General features: G+C 37.8%; 2 protein-coding genes across 3 annotated transcripts; one reads left to right on the plus strand and one right to left on the minus strand.

The window, feature by feature from the left end:
* The first annotated feature begins 1,317 nt into the window (after window positions 1-1,317).
* LOC120434560 lies at window positions 1,318-8,590 on the plus strand. 2 transcript variants are annotated; one of them, XM_039602837.1, is made up of 12 exons: window positions 1,318-1,996; window positions 2,139-2,214; window positions 2,765-3,015; window positions 3,419-3,475; window positions 3,652-3,725; window positions 4,136-4,236; window positions 4,384-4,584; window positions 4,745-4,831; window positions 5,033-5,286; window positions 5,440-5,568; window positions 7,796-7,919; window positions 7,991-8,590. In XM_039602837.1, the coding sequence occupies exons 1-12, from the start codon at window positions 1,688-1,690 to the stop codon at window positions 8,206-8,208; spliced, it is 1,881 nt and encodes a 626-aa protein (XP_039458771.1). In that variant the 5' UTR covers window positions 1,318-1,687; the 3' UTR covers window positions 8,209-8,590. The 2 variants fall into 2 exon arrangements, with proteins under 2 accessions (XP_039458771.1, XP_039458770.1); XM_039602836.1 differs by having other exon boundaries at window positions 1,320-1,996; window positions 4,381-4,584.
* A 2-nt stretch (window positions 8,591-8,592) lies between these two features.
* Window positions 8,593-17,288, minus strand: LOC120434561. Its single transcript, XM_039602838.1, has 9 exons — window positions 17,214-17,288; window positions 15,940-16,013; window positions 15,521-15,676; window positions 13,886-14,201; window positions 13,500-13,698; window positions 13,113-13,158; window positions 12,946-13,037; window positions 10,021-10,131; window positions 8,593-9,778 (listed from the first exon to the last, which is right to left on the minus strand). Exons 4-9 carry the CDS (start codon window positions 14,154-14,156, stop codon window positions 9,526-9,528), a joined length of 972 nt encoding a protein of 323 aa, XP_039458772.1. The 5' UTR covers window positions 14,157-14,201; window positions 15,521-15,676; window positions 15,940-16,013; window positions 17,214-17,288; the 3' UTR covers window positions 8,593-9,525.
* Between the last annotated feature and the right edge of the window lie 281 nt (window positions 17,289-17,569).

The raw sequence follows: 17,569 nt of genomic DNA on the forward strand, positions 1-17,569 counted from the left end.
ATGCTAAGTGGGCTACTGGAACAAGAAGGCATCGGTGGGCAAGAGACGAAAACAGGGCGTTGTTGGAATGCTACTACGCAAGTAACCCTGGCGGAAGGGTTACATGAATAGGATGAGGGACCTATGGTTTCTTCGATACCCAACATCCACAATGACGGCGAAACAACTAGTAGCTCAGTGTTCCAACATTCGAAAGAAGGGACTGCTGTCACAGCTAGAGATTGACGAGGTACAACACATATATATATATATATATATATATAAAATCTGACAATACATATAATATTGTCCATATTATATTAACATTACCACAGTGAGATGACTTTAGTCTCATGAACAACATTAGCTAATTATTATTTACTAACTAATCTTAAAATGACTGTTCAGTACAGAAATGAAGCCCAACTATCATGTTTTACAGTTCTGTGGTCTCAACTAATCAAAGTGATGTCATGACAAAAATGAATGACCAACAAAACATTTTTTCTCCTTCATTTCTGTCACACAATGCTGTATGAAACGTTTCTCGCGGTTAGTATCATGGTTGCTAGGCAACCTGAACAGCGCGACGAAGGCTAGACCGTCCCATTTCACAAGCCTCTCACTTCCGCACTTCCCGTACTTGTAGTACGCACCGTACTTGTAGTACGCGTAGTGTGCGTACTTCAAGCGTGCATACCCTGAATTGGGACACAGCCAGTCTCTACTTTCAAGATTAGGCTTCAAACTTTCCTTTTTGCTAAAGCATATAGTTAGGGCTGGACCAGGTGACCCTGAATCCTCCCTTAGTTATGCTGCAATAGACGTAGGCTGCCGGGGATTCCCATGATGCACTGAGTTTTTCCTTTCCAGTCACCTTTCTCACTCACTATGTGTTAATAGACCTCTCTGCATCGAATCATATCTGTTATTAATCTCTGTCTCTCTTCCACAGCATGTCTTTATCCTGTTTTCCTTCTTTCACCCCAACCGGTCGCAGCAGATGGCCCCGCCCCTCCCTGAGCCTGGTTCTGCTGGAGGTTTCTTCCTGTTAAAAGGGAGTTTTTCCTTCCCACTGTCGCCAAAGTGCTTGCTCATAGGGGGTCATATGATTGTTGGGTTTTTCTCTGTATGTATTATTGTGCGATCTACTGTACAATATAAAGCGCCATGAGGCGACTTTTGTTGTGATTTGGCGCTATATAAATAAAATTGAATTGAATTGAATTGAATTGAGTGAGCACCCAAATAGAAATGTAAAGGTAAAAAGAAAAAGACATTTGCCAGTAATGCTACTCCTTTCTTTTTTTGGGGGGTTATGGAACAGTAATCTAAGATATTCAGTAAAGTAGAAGCCCAGATAATTATGTTTGTATTTCAGTTGTTCATATTTTTAATATTCTTTTCCCTGTATTCTGGAGAAGACACAACATCTGTACTGACAAGGATATAATGAATACTGGATTCAAGCAACCCTTTGGTTTTGAGTTACTCTTTGGTTTTGGTTTAAAATTATAATTCATAGGCTTTAACCTGGCATGCACAAAAGTAAAATGCTGCATCCATGATTTGTCTCTATTGTGTGTTCAGCTTTTACTCTCAGTCTCTTTTATGTAAGTCATCTTTTTATTTAAACAACCTGCTCTGCAAATTACCTATGCACCTGGATCCTCCTTAAACATCATTATGACATTTCACCTTAACAGTAATGCAGTACTTTTCCAATCAGATGAGTAGTCTTGCTTTAATTTGGAAGAAATTGGCAAAGTGTTTAATGCCTCAAATGTATAATCTTATTTACAGGTCATTTCCAACAATGTTTCAAAGAAGGCAATCCAAAGGAAAGAGGCCTTTCCCAGCTCCTAGTAATGTCATACATGCAGTTCGCAACCTTCAGTTGCAATTCTGTCTTTTGCCTGATTCCACGACAAAAACCCCAAAGAATGAAATACGGCTTCTTCAAGCTGGACTTGGAAGGCGAACTCTCAGCATAGCTGACAATGCTGATCATGAAGAAGTACTTTTCTCAATTTTAGATGCCTTTATCATGTCAAAAAAAATCTAATTTTAAACTTCAAAATTAAAATTGAAAAATGTTACAATTTTACTTGACAAACTAATCATGAGGAAATGTTTGATTTCTTTTAACCCTAATTTAGATTACTATAGCTCTGCATGAAGAGTATCCGAAGATGAAGGCCCTAACTGGTGGATGGCTCTTGTATAAAGCAGGAGGTAAGTCATTTTAACTCCCCGACTTTGTATCTGAGTTAATAGAAGACATTTACTTAGAGCCAAAAGCATCCAGATAAGTTTTAGAAGAAGCTTTTGTGTCTACTTAAAACATTTCTAACACTTCTTCCGAGAATAACTCATGGAACACTGATATGGCTTTTATTATTTAGTTTTCAAATTTGTAGGCATGGTCTTTTTTTTTAGATTAACTCACTTTTTTTTGCGCATTGTGATTGAAAAGCAATAAAGGCATAAGATGCACATCAATACACTTCCATTGTTTACAGGTATAACATCAACAGTACAGCACCACTTAATAAAAAACTTGAATATTCGGAATATAGTTATGAATGAAATATTGTTTTGGTCTAGTGATTCATTTAACATTTTAAGCATTGTTTAAAAATGAAAAGTATAGGTTGCTACAAGGTAGTTTTTAAAGACATTGCTATACAAGAGTCGTGTTCCATAATGTTATGGATTTATTTGTACTTTTAGAACATTGCTGTATTGCGAATGCGTTTTACTTGGTTTTTGTTCCATATTCTAGGTGGTAGCGGACAGAGAAATCTCTCTCTAGTATCTCAGGGAACACAAGGCTACACAGCCAAGACGCTCAAGATGGCCACCAACAATGGAAAAAATACACTTTATATTGTCCCTCTCCAAGAAAAAATTGATACTACACCTCTTCCACACGATGCTGCAGAATTCAGCAAAATGCCGAAGTCTCAGTGCAAGACCTGTGGTGTGACTATGCCTCTTCAGCTACTTGTTTGTCACGTAGAAAACTGTGTACAAGTAAGCCAAATTCAACAGTAAAACAAACATTGCTACCACCTTTGCTAAAAACTAAAACTTTTTAAGTTGTATTCTTTTTACTACTTTCAAAATGGAAGGACATAATATTATGCTTTACCCAAGACTACTTTGGGTGAAGTTTCTCAGTCATCCCAGTCATTGTAGTCTAAAGAGTTTGGAAAGAAAGCATCTTGACTTCTATAAGTTTCCTTGAAGATGTGCCACCTCTCATCTGAGAAGCTTCTTCGTTTCTTTAGAGCAATTGGTGGAGAGTCCAAAACTTTATGCCCTATTGGAGTGTCCCCATGAGGGCTGTTGATCCCCTAGTTTGCTCTAAATGACAAATCGTGAGCAGCATGTACCTACCATAAATGTGTAATGTAACATTATATTCCTTTACCAGGAAGCTGCGTGTGAAAGCATGACTGACCAGGCACATCAGAATGAAGTCCAATTGGAGGTGAGTTCCCAGATATATTTAACATTGTAATATGGACAATACAAAATTCCAAGCAGGTCTTTGTTCAACTGTTTCATTATTTGCTAATTACCTGTGGCATTTTGTGCTAGATTTGGACTATTCATCTTTGCTTGGACTAAAATAAATACACTTTTTAATTGCAATATCCTCTTCAGCCTTCTTGTCCTGTTTGGGGAAATCGTTATCCTCCAGATGACTTGGTCTTGCATGCCAGTACATGTGGTGATCGGTAAGTTCATTTTAGTTGGACAACACTAAACAAATGCTATGTGTAGCACATTTATAGTTGCTCTTGCTTCTGTCTTTGCATCATGTCATAGCAGGGGCTCATCCTTACCTAACCTGTTCATCTTCTATGATCATGTTGACCACATGGATGAGCTTTTATCAGTGTTCATCCTGGCATTTTGACAATATACTTTTGCTTCTTTAGACTGCATTGTTTAGGTGACCTTGTCTTTTATTGACAGTATTCCTGCATCTATCTTAGATAGATAGATAGATAGATAGATAGATAGATAGATAGATAGATAGATAGATAGATAGATAGATAGATAGATAGATAGATAGATAGATAGATCAGTGTATATATGTTTAAACACTGATCTTTTTTTTTCTTTTGCACCACTTTGGGTAAAGTGAAGTGGATGACCTGCATCATACAGCACATGAAGTCAGAGACACACTTCTCAATTTTGCTGCTGAGATGAACACTGACATCCCAGCCAACAATAAGGAAGGTATTTTTCATACCAAATGTCAGAGTATATTTAAAATTCCAAATTGACGTGCTTACCAGAAAGTGTGCTGGGCCTTAATTTTTTGGCTTACTGGGTTTACAGTATAAAATGTTATTTTTGCATACAATGTACTTTATCTTTTAGTAGAACAGTGGAAAAAGGCCAGTGATCCCCAAGATGCTGCAGTTTTGTTTAAGAGGCATCTCTTAAAGGAAAAGGAGGAGAACCCCACAATCACAGCTGTCATTGACATTCGACAAGATCAAACATCCCAGAGCCGAGAGATCATTGCTTTCTACAAAAGACCACAGATTGATTGGGCAGGACCTTTTCGTTGTTCTTTACAAGGTAATGCTTATGGTGAAGCATAGATTCAGTTAGTTTCTTTAAAGGCTGTTTAACATTCCAACTTGGTAAATGAGAATTTTCCATTAATGGGTGCTGTAAAGCAGTTTGTAACTTTACTTGTGTTGTTGTTGTTTTTTTCTTTTTCCCAATTTTAAAATAGGTGACACAGCTGTTGGCACTGGGGTCCAGAGACATTTTTTCAGCATGGCAATGCTAAAGTTGCAACATGGCTTTAACATCCATAGCGGTATGTTTCTATATCCTTTTCTTAATTAATGTGAGATGAGTTTTTAAAATAATCCATCGAAAAATTTACTCCAGAAATAAATTTAAAAAAATAGATACCATTGAAGTATTTGCATCATGTTTGACAACTTCATTAATCAACTACTTACGTCAATAGATAAAGCTATAGCTTTTTTATTTTGCTTGTACTGTTCTTCTCCAGGTGCAGCCAACATGACCCTTCTCTTTGAGGGACAAGAGAACCATCTAGTGCATTCTACTTCTCAGATTATGGCAGACAGTGACTTATTTGTGGTAGCAGGCAGAATGATTGGGCATTCATTTTTGAATGATGGGCCACGATTGCATGGCCTCAGCAAGGCTATTATTCACATGTTGGTCCATGCTGATAGAGACACTGTCACTGTCCAGCTCGATGATGTGCCAGATCTAGATATTCGTTCTACAATTTGCATGGTGAATACTAATTTACTTCAAGCCTTAGTGAAATCATAATTGAAATTAAGTCATTTTTATATAAGTGTAAATCCCCCCCCCCCCCAAGAAAATGCAGATTTTTTAGGCAATATATTTGCAACATACTAAAATGGAATTTTTCTCCTCTATAAGCTTGATGGTAATAAACATATCAGCGAGCAGCAGAAGGATGACATTAACAATTTGGCCATTTCCTGGGACTTGCCAGCCGTCAGTGCAGAAAACCGCAGATGGCTGTTCGAACAGCTTCTCCATCATGCAGTAAGTTTGCCCTTTAAAAATAGTTTTTAGATTGTCATCACCTAAGCAAATATCATGTGGTTATTTTTAATTATTGTTTTAGGTGATAGGCCGAACTAAAAGGCAGACAAAACACATCAGAAAAGGTCTGAAGCAATGTTCCCTCTAAGCTGTGCACGTGCGCAATTGCGTACTGCTGGCACGGTCTCTGCACACAGAAAATCTGCGTTGCGCATAAAAAAATCTAACCTGAATTGAAATTAAAATTAATACTTTAACAATTCTGTTTTGCAGTGTTAGTCAGTGACTGGCTGCTCCCATATGGGATTAGAACGATGCCACCTTATCCCATAGTCCAGCCAATAATGCGATTTACATTCGTATATACGCAGCTAATCAACGTCGTTGACAGGCTATGACAGCGTCCTTATGTGCCGACACCGGTGTTTTAGCTAGCAAAGCGGCGTGGCTGATGTGCAGTGAAGCCACGTTAATGACAACGTGTCCAACCATTGGAGATGTGAGCAGGACAGACGGAACAATTGACGGGAAAAGTGTGGACTTTATACCAGATTTTAAATTGTGTTGAGAGGCCACGTAAAACCAGAGTTATGATAAAAATATCTGCAATGTTTGGTTTTCTTCCTGAATACTATCGTTGTTTTTGTTTACTGCGGGAAGAAACGGTAAAAACTGCGTTTTATAAGGAAAAAGGCTCGAAAGCCTGTGAGCAAAAACAACACCCCCCCTCTTCCTTTCCTATTCGTCCAAAAAAGTACCGTGTCGACCAATCAAAAAATGATATGGCAATGTGGCATCTAGTTGTTAAGAAACGGGGGAAGTTTTAGGAGTGACGGCGGTGTTCTGAGATGTGAGAGATTTGCGACGTTTAGCGCAAATCTTGTGTAGTTAGTGTGTAGTTAGTGTGTAGTTAGTGTGTAGTGTAGTCAATAGTTTTGTTGGTGTGTCAGAACAATGAGGCGGCTGCTGAGTGTTACAGGTGTTACAGCAGTGATACATCTCCTGCTGTCAGGCCTGCAGGTATCAGGCTGTTGTTCTCCTTTATCTCATAGTGGACAGAAATTATTTTCTGGAGTGGCACAAATAATTTGTGTGGCATCAGATTTGATGCAGAACAGCTGATTGTTCTGTAAATAGTTTGAAATGTTTATTTTAAAAACCGCTTTGGCTGCATTAAAAAAAATAGCTGCAAAAAACTTTGTTTGCATAACTGAGTTACTTTTTTGAAGAAGTAACTATATAATTAATTGCCCAACATTGGTCATTATATACTCTCTCCCAGACCACAGACTCATAATACAAGTCAGAGCTTTATGAAAAAAAAAAAAAGTTGTGTTTTCGAAATTGGAGTTCAAGTTATTTTTACTTCCAATAGTGTTAACATACTACACAGGTCAATGAGTAGATTTTTTTTACATTTTCATTGTAAATGGGCTAAAGCAGTTAATTAAAAGGAGTCTAACATAAATGTAAATGCTGTGATTTGATTATTTTAATAAACCATGTAACTTGGATGGATTAGATGCTGGCGTGACCACAGTGCACACGTCTGATGTCGCTCACAGTGGTCCAAGGGACGCTCAGGGAGTTTGTGTGTTCGCTCAGACACATGAAATATTAGAGGGAACATTGGTCTGAAGGACACCGGATTGTTGACTATGCTTCAACAAAGACCTGACACAGCCTCAGTGGTCTTTCCCCAGCATGAAGACAGCATTCTTACTGCATAGGTATTTCAATGCATTTCTAAGATGCCGACTACAGTGACAAGGCTAGATGGCATGACAGTTAATGCTGCTTTTAGGGGAGGCTGTAGCTCAGGAGGTAGAGCAGGTCATCTACTGATCAGCAGTTTGTTAAGATCCCTGGCTCCCTGCTCTGTATGAATGTTTGGTAGGAAGTACTGAAAATAAGAATGTGATTGGGAGAATGATAATTGTTGTAGAAAAAACTTTGAAGGGTCTGGGAGAGTAGAAAAGTAAGAATCAGTCCTTTTACCATTATACTTTAAGTGAGACAAAATGATTGATTGATAATACTTTATTCATCCTGAGGGAAATTCTTTTAAAGGCTGCCAGATAATCCAGTGCCATCATGAGCACCCCATAGAATACACCATATATAAATGCCAAGTGTCGGAAAAAAGTCCCTTCACAAATTTAACATGTAAAAAAACTGTTTTTAAGGCAGTTGCATTCTTAAGTGTGTCTCTGAAATCTCGTTTTAGGCTGTTCATAGCCACATTGTTTGGCCAGGAGATGAGGGCGATGATGAAGACGATGATGATCCACCTTACCCACTAAGCATCCAAATGCAAACAGTGGGATTTCTGAAGACCTACATTGAAACAGGCAAGCGTAATTGCATTGCGATTCAAAATTTGAATCTAATTTGATTTCTAATGCATTGATTATTTTTACAGCCACTCCATTCCAGCTCAGCCAGCTGATGAGGTTTTGGGTCGGGTGGGAAATTCCGACTGGTACCATGAAGGTTGAAGTAGTCAAAGCAGACTACCTCATATCCTCTACATGTTTTGGAACGTTGCGTGTGCCTGGGCACTTCCACGAGTACAATGTCTTTTCCAAACATGTTGATGATTGCATTGCAACTTGTGCCACAGGTTTCGGTCTTATTTAAAAGCAATTTGTAGACACTGGATGTCGAATAAACTTTACCATGCTTGAAAAATGTTTTACGTAGCCAAAAGTTTCACTGTTACTTAGGCTTGTTGATTTTTTGGGAATATTGTCATGCGAGTTTAAATATAAAAATTAAAGTTACAGTTCCCACTATTAACATTTATATTTGAAGTTAAGGAACTAATGATTGTGTTATTTAGGGTTGTTTTGTTAACTTAAAGTCATTGTCATGCATCCGATTCACATCATCTCTTTGTTTGAAGCAGTTTCATGGATTACAAGAGGTGAAAAAAAGTAGATTAATACTAAAGCTGTATTAAATGTTACACACAGTCCAATGCTGTTGAATATAATGTTAATAAAAATCTGCCACACTGTCAGCTGTGGTCAAGCTATTTAATTACCGCATGCAGGACAGCTAACACACATCAAAACATTACAGTTCTACAGTCATGAGAGTTTTTGTCACTTTCAATAAATAAAGTTTTGAGCTATGAAAATTGGATGATAATTTTCATGATTATTTTTGAGGTTGTTTGAAATCATTTTGTAAATCAAAGGAAATATGCTTGAACACCCCAAATTAAAATCCAGAAGTTGTCAAGGACATGGATTTGGAGCAGCAGTTCTTGGACTTAAATACAAGTTACATTCTAAACTGGTCGCCACTCCATCAAAGTTAAGAAAAAGAATTCTTGTCAGACTGTAAATAAAGTAGATTAATTGAATATTGCCTTTACAATTAAATAAAAATAGAAATCAGCAAGAATAGGCATGATGGCACCTAAACAAAATTTTATTGAAGCTATTATTAAACAAAGGACTTACATGAAAACAGAAAGTATTTATCATGTTACCTTTGCATTAACTGACAGATTATCAGGAAAATATAACTGTAAACTCATCTAACACAAAATGCATTAACATTAAAAACTGAAAATAAATATTGATGCAGACTTTTAGTAACTGTCCCTGGATACAAAAACTGATAATTCAACATAATGTAAACATCTGTTAGGGCATCTTATTTTCAACCATCACTCTAGATAAAGCTATAAATCCTGCCTGTTCTCAAGAATGCCTTCCACATACTGGACAAGGGAACTGTAAATGTCAGCCCCATAGGACATCGAGGGTTCCATGGGATTGAAAAGGTGTCTCACTCTTTCCAAATCCTCACTGTCAAGTGGAGACACAAGTTCTGGAAGGTGAATACCAGTTTGGTCCAAGTCTGCAATGTCCACATCTGGATACTCTGCCTGAAATTAGACACCATCAATTCAGGAAGTCTTTAAAATACATGCTTTATTAATTATTAATTCTGAGTCTTTCCAATATCCCATAGTTGGTTTGGGGTGTAGTTCCGCTCTGTCCTAAGACAGTGATTGTTCCAGCCTTCAATAAATGTCTCCAAATCTGCTTGGATTCGTGGCAAAACCACATACTGTGCACAAAAAAGGTCAGTACAGTTTGTTGGATCCAAGAGTCTGTCTTCATCAAGTCTGTGAAGAAGATCGTAGTAGATGTTGGTGACAACATTCCAAACGTCACGCCACAGGCGCTCTATCCTTCAAAACAAAACATAAAAAACATTTTTTTTTAAATCACTATACAGTGACATTCCTCCTCATAAAATGAAATAATTTCCAAGCATTCTGTGCAAATAAAATGTTATGGGAACTTGTTATAATTTGAAGTAACACAGTAATTCAGTTTTAAACGTAATTTTGTTAATAATACATTCAATAATTAATGCCAGAATACTACACATGGCAATCAAAAATATGTTTTTGTTGTAAATTAGGAATACCTTTGGTTGTGCACGCTTTTGCCAGACATAAAGCTTCCTCTACCACAGCCCCGAACTTCAAACATGTATCGAGCAATGTCAACATTCTCAACTCCTTGGTCTCCCCTGACTCTAGAAATATGAAAAACAAAGGACACAGAAATTACAGAGTATCACATTTTAGCAATATTTTAAAGTTAATCATTTAAAGAAAAATGTGAATGTTTTACATTCAACTGTATAATATTTTTAGGGCTCTTTGAGCTCTTATGCCAGGGGTGTCCAAACTTTTTTCACTGAGGGCCACATACATAAAAATATAGGAGGGGCTGGGCCACTTACTAGAAATTAGGTATATAACCTTAACTGTAGTGTATTAAAGTTAGAAAAATCCTTTAAAAGTGGTCAAATGTGTTATATTGTTGAATATAATTAAAGACAAAACTGCTTTCATCACAGCTTTCCATAAATGGATCTTTATTGATTTATTCAGAAAAAGCTTTGGTAGCTCATTCTCAGAACAGCAGCAGATTTCTTCTTGGACAGAAGATTTACAGCACAGAGGAAAAACAATAAAGGGGAAAATGGGACGGGGACATTTCAAGCTCGTTATTTAAGTTCTTAGGCTTAGCAACACACCTATTAACGTTCGTTTGAAACGGTTATCAACATTAACAGACTGAACTGGACTTAATAACAGGAGTGCATATAATTTTAGTAAATTATTCTGGTGAGTATCAGCTGCGCTGGGTATGTAAATCGGGCCATCCAGCCGCGGTGCTGATCGTACGCCACTCGTGCCAAAAATCCGGACAAATGTCACCTGATCAAGGAGCAGATCTGCATCAGATGAGATCAGCTGACTTTGCGTGTGCGTGCGCTGTGCACAGCGGTGTGTACTCTGTGTGTTAACAAGAAAAACGCACATAAGAAAGTGGTGCGCAAAAGCAGGCTAGTGACAGAATTGATGCGCATTATTGATATTTGAAGCATGTGTACCTGCACATGCATGTTTATTAACACACGGGTACTGTGGAATATATTTTTTACTCACCTAAAGCGCTCGTGCTCTCGTCCACTCCCCGCAAAAAACATTAGCAGCTGTGCGGTGTCTGTGGTATCGGTGCTCAGATCGCATGCGATGGAGTAAAAATCAAAAGCAAAGCTTTATCAGACAGTTGCAGTTTAATGTTGGCTGACGAGTCTTCAGTGCGTCGCACAACTGTATTTCTGGACATGCTGACGTTGTTGAAGTCCTGCACTTTTTCCGGGCACATTATTTCGGTGACTTTAACGAGGCCGTGTTTTATGAGGTCTCCATCTGAAAAAGGCTCGCCATGTCTTGCGATGAGTTGGGCGACCTCATAGCTGCTATTGGAGCCTTTTCCTGGACAATTTGAGCACGAAAAAAATACTGTTGCTGACCCCGCAGGAGAGCTACCCTTTGCTTTAATTTCTGCTCTCGCTCAGCACCAGTGTAGGATGCATAGGCCTGATGTTTGGTTTCATAATGACGTCGTACATTATACTCTTTCATAACTGCCACAGTTTCAGTGCAGATCAAACAGACACACTTCCCCTTGAATTCTTTGAAGAAACATTCACTCTCCCACCGTGTCTGAAATTTTCTGCACTCACTTTTTACCTTTCGCTTCTTCGGTTCTGCCATGTTTGGTAACTTGGGGTAAATTTCTTCTGTGATTGTCCTTTTTGGTAGAGCAACTGCCTTGATCAACAGCAGCTCCCCCTGGTGTTAAAACTAAGAAGTGCAATACACTCAAGCAAAAGTTGAAGTGCGGGCCATTTTCTATTCTATTTATAAAATTACTTGAGGGCCAATTAAAAAGCCGGACTTTGGACACCCCTGTCTTATGCAGAACTATATTTGTAAATATTTTCCCCCAAAAGTACAATGCACAACTAGCAATGTTAACTTGCAAAGTCAGTGAAATGGTTGTTCTGTCACAGTCTGGCTGAGCAGCTGACTGTGTGAAGTATGAATAGTGGACCCAAGTGCAGACAAAAATGGAATGTGGAACAAAACTTGAATGTTAACAGAAAGCAAGCCGTTTCTTAAGGCTGGTAAAAACTATACAAAACAAAAGGCAGAGATGAAGCTAAACTGGGCAGACTAAAGATAAACATAAAAACCAAAACATGAAACTCGCCGTGGATACAAAGATACCTGAAACCTGGAGCGTAGAAGCAGAGACGCATGGAAACATGGCACAAACGACAACAGACAACATGATAAAGAATGAACAGAAACACACAGACTAAATACACACAAGTGTGATTAGAGGAAATGAAAACACATGGGAAACAGCTGGCACTAATTTGACATATTCGTCCATATTTATCTGATCTTCTACATTTGTACTACATTTGTACTCGCCCCCTCATACACTTCGCTCTTCTTCAGCTTCCCTTCTGTCTGTTCCACATGCTTGCCTAACTACAATGGGACTCAGAACCTTAAGTTGTTCTGCCCCAAGACTTTGGATGTACCTCCACCAGATCTCCGGACCACAAACTCTTTCACCACTTTTAAGTCACGTCTCAAAACCCATCTATTCAGAATTGCATACACCTGATTCTGTATTAGTCCATTTTAACTTGCTCAGCTTTTATACTGTCATGCTTGCTTTTTTCTTCTTTAACTTATGTCTAAATTTTATTTGCAATGTTTCAATATATTGAATTGTTGCTATTGTTCTTGTGCTATTGTAAGGTAACCTTAAGGTGTTATAAAACGTATCATTATTATTATTATTATTATTACTATTATTGTAGTATTTCACTGCAAATAGAATACAAATGATAGGAAAATTCAATCATTTCCAGAGAGTAAGCATGTGTGTCAGGCACGAATGTGTATTCAAAATTGAAGTGAGACTGATTTAAGCCTCTATGCTCTAATGTGAACAGCAAGTTTTTGCATTATACCTCGATGGAAATCCATGCTTCTGTACAGCCTCAAGGAAGAACGTCAGCGCTGTAGAAGCCTTGTTGTTGTTAGCTGCTTTCAAGTACAAGATCTGAAAATAAAGAGACATTATGGAAGTACTATTACTAGCATCACATTTTCTGCTATTTTAGTGAAGAACGCAAACCTTCCTTGAGAAGCCATCAACACCACCAAACATCACAAGTCCATATCTGCAAAGAGACAAAGACACAGCCCCTATGACTTCAGCCACTGAGTATAATTAATTAATTGCATTTTTCACCAATAATCAAAATATAAAACATTACAAGTTAGGACTTGTCAAATTTGAAAGTGGATTGCACATTTCGAAAAGCATGCAAAGGCTGGTGAACTTCTCTTAATCTGTTAGAATTTAGAGAATATATATATATACATATATATATATATATCTATTACTACTAACTTGGCGGTAAAGTAATGGCGTAATGTAAAATACAGTGTTTGCATATGCATTAATGAGTTAAATATTAATGGGCCCAAATGTGCCCTATGACTATTATGTTAAACTTACCTAATTAACTTATGGTTGGTGTCAATGTGGAGCAGTGACAGAGGACCAGGAACACTGTATGTCCTTCTAACAACACATCCAAGATTTGCCATCCTTTCAAGGATTCCAGCACCGTCAACACGACGCATGGAATCCCATACTCTGTTCCACTGCACCCTGTGGCCCAGTGCCCTGAGGCGTCCTTTAACCATTCTGTAGCCTAAAAAGACATCCCATAGTGAAACAATTATAACAGCACATTGGAAGGCACTTATAGTACAGTAAATCAAACTACTAACTAATCATGACATTCAGCTAGTGTTATTCATGTAAATATGAAAGGTTGCAAGCAAGAAAAATAAAATAGAATCTTATTACAAGCATTATTTTTCACATGAATAACTAACCCAGACATTTCGATTCCTGTTTTATGGCTGCAATTAAGTTGTCAAGTTCATCATCTGATAGTGAGCTGTAGGTTGCCGTTATTGAGAGGCCCCACTCTTCCATTCTTCGTCGGACTGTTTTCTGCAATATGCCCAAAAGCTTGGAGATACAAGGAACGGAGAGGTCCATCTTTATTAGATCTTTGAGGTGGTCTTTGGAAACATAGAGCTTTGCCCTCCCCCGTTCACCAGCTGAGCTGTCAACAACAATGGCAGACCTTCTCGTATCCATATTGGAATGGATGAGGCAGATGAGGTGGTGAAGAGCTTCAACTACCTAAAAAATGGTTGCATTAAAATATTTAGTTGGATGAAATCCTAGAATTCAGTTTTACCATCTTAGTAACATTATTCTTATCCCCAATCTTTATATTGAAACTAGACCTGGGCGATATAAGATTTTTTCATATCACGATATGTTTTTTTCATTTCAGGCGATAACGATATATATCACGATATAAGCCAAATAACTATATTTGTAAGATTTAAATGTGCCGTTACTCACAAGTAAAATGTGAAATAATTAGCAGCTTGTCTTGATTTAAATATTTATTTCCCATAATAAGTTCAACAGGGCAGATGTACTTAAGGAACATGAGACTTCAGTTTCAGATAAATAAAGGCAAATATTGCAAACTACGCAAAAGGCAGCCGCTAAAGAGTTTAAGTTTCAAAATAGAACAAACAAAACAGACTAAATTGTCAATTCCACTTAGAAACAAAATATTAATTCTAAAAATAAATCTTAGGTCGTTTTACAGAAGAACAGACAAAATTGACTAACTTTTGTCAATATCAAATAAACTGAGAACTAAAAGGAAATTCTCAATCTCTCCTTGTTGTATAGCTTAGCTTTTCAAACAGTTTTAACAGTGACTTTAGTCTGACAAAAGCTGAATGACGAATTAGCGCTTTCAGTCAGAGATTGAGCATGCACCGCTTTATTGTATTTCCAGACTTGCTTTCGGCACAATTTACAGTGCGCGCTACTCTGTTTTTTGTCAGACTTAAATAGCCGAAATACCTTCACACTACGGAACTTCTGTGGCCCTTCCGTTCGACAAGCTCTCCGGCATTGGAACCATCATCTGTTTTTTCTTCGGTAACCTTCGCTCACGCTCTCGGTTGATTTTTCTCTAGTCGGCAAACTCATTTCCTCCATTACCCGGGCAGCCCGGCTGGCTGCTTCTCAAACAAATACACATGTGCGCCTTGGCGCTTGTGCTGTACGTAACAAGTCACGTGACATGACGCTGCGGCTGTGATTGGTTCAGCTCTGCGCTACTTAATTTTGATTGGCTGTTCTTTTTTTTTCTTTTTTTTTTAAGAGGACAAGAGAGATGAGGTCTATCGCAATAGTTTAATTTTTCTATCGAGAAAAAGTTATTTCGCAATACATATCGTTATCGTTCTATCGCCCAGCTCTAATTGAAACACAGAACAAAATTTCATCTTGGATTTAACAAAGCAATGGATGACAGGTTTATTTGTATAGCATAATTACTACACTGTAAAATTAACATTATAAGATACATAAGAATGGCATATATTGAAACGATTTTTAAAGATAACCAAAACTAAATCAAATAAACCTACCAGTGATGGAACATTAATATGAGCAGAAAGAGAACAGACTAGAGTTGATGCGTTCACGCAGAGGAACTCAATATGATCAAGGTCCAAGGGCTGCTGTTGGTAGGACTGCACCAGCCTATTTTGAAGGTTTTGGAAAACATGTCTTCTTAAAGCCACCTGAAAGAAGAAAAAATTGATGGAATTACTGATATCATATGAAGTGCATTGAAGGAACAATGAAATGTCAAACTGCGTAAAACTCAATAAAACCAAATAATATTCTCATGAAAGTCTTTTTATTTTGATTAACTTTGTAATACAGTAAAGAAACTGAATTGCATTAAAAATTATTTTTAAATATGTTCTATCCTGTGCCACCTTGCTGTATTCAAAAAAATTCAAACAACATTACTTTAATAATGAAAAAAAAATGAACTCACCAAAGAGTCACAGGGACATCCAGGTTCTCTGTTCTGGAGGGAGATAGACCAAGGTCCACTTGATTTACAGTCACCTGCTAAGTAAAACAATCAGACAATTTTCAAAGATTTACACGTTTCTCTATGGATGTATCATACACTCTCCTATTTAAGAAGGGTTCTCTCTGAAGTACCCCGTGGACGTTCCCATGATGACACAGATGACCCACAAATTTAGTATAGCACACTTCAAAACACATAACCCGATGAAGAAAGACTTTAAAAGTCCCTAAACACATTTGACATCTGTTAGGGTTGAAAATTTATTTACAAGTTTACAAAATTATTAAATAAGGCTGTTTCATTATTTTTTTAAGATGTACACAATGCAAATGTGCTCATAAGCATGTTGGCACTCCATGTTTGAAGGTTGAGAGCGTCATTCAGCGCTGTATTTGAAATATTGCAGGGACACAGAGTGCAGAGGAGTTTTTTGCAGCATGCTTACAAACACACGATAATGGTTAGATTAGTCTCTGGGTTAGGGAGTCTGAACAAGATGCCCTGAACTGGGCCTTAGAATCAGCATCTGTTTTTATTGTCACAGTATATAAGCTGTAAAGCCCGTTTCAGCATTATCCTTTTTGGGAAGCTGGTTCACACAAAAGGCTGGCACTATAAACTTGTAATTTCAACTGCTGAAGCAAATTCAATCTTTTTAAATCTTTTTCTCCTGAATTCCTTCTTAAAATTTTGAACAAGACACATCCAGTAAAGCAAATATCAACAGACGTTAGCTTACTGACACCAGACAGACACTGCACTACAGTTACTACAGAAGCATTCTTGGTCAATCTGGTACTGTATGACAGAGTACTTCTTAATGTCACTGCCTATAAGCTGTCATAAATCCCAAAACGCTCACTGAAGCTAGGTCCCCTAACTTTCAGTAGCTGCTGAAAGTTGTTGTATGCTGTAATTACTGTAGTATTACTCTAACACAAACTCGGGGGTGACCTGGGACCAGTGCTAAGGTCAAGTCAGAGCATTTCAGTTCCAATTATTACCAAAACGACATCTCATCGGGATTAAACTCCAAACACATAATTCTCCACGATGCTGATGTTTAAGCAGACAGACCGTGCCACACAGGAGACTATTTGAACACATGCAACACTAGGGCTAATGTTGAGAGCCCTTTTTAGGCTAGCTTTTGGCACCGAACCGAACATGATATTCAAAAATATATGTCTGGACAATTAGCTTGTTCCAGTAAACCATAAATTAAAGCTTACTTGCGCCGCAGAAGCGCCACTGTCCTCCATCTTCAAACTGTGTTACCCTTCCAGGACCTGAAGGTCCGTAAAGCATCCCCCCCCCCACCCCCGTCCCCCGACAGCCAAACCCATCTGTTCTCTGATTGGATTATTTAATTTGTGATTGACATGACATTGACCAATCAGCTTAAAGGAAGAAAAATAGGGTCAAAATTCGTACTTGTAACTTGCAGGGGTTTTTTTTGGCTAAGTCCACACACAAATCTTTTTTACACACACACAAATTTTTTTTGCACATACAAATCCTGATTTACAAGTACAAAATATTTATGACCACATTTTGAGCCCATAGACTTGGTCGGGAGTTATTTGTT

This window comes from Oreochromis aureus, linkage group 18 (genome assembly GCF_013358895.1).
Source record: "Oreochromis aureus strain Israel breed Guangdong linkage group 18, ZZ_aureus, whole genome shotgun sequence".
In the NCBI taxonomy this organism is placed as follows: Eukaryota; Metazoa; Chordata; class Actinopteri; order Cichliformes; family Cichlidae; genus Oreochromis; species Oreochromis aureus.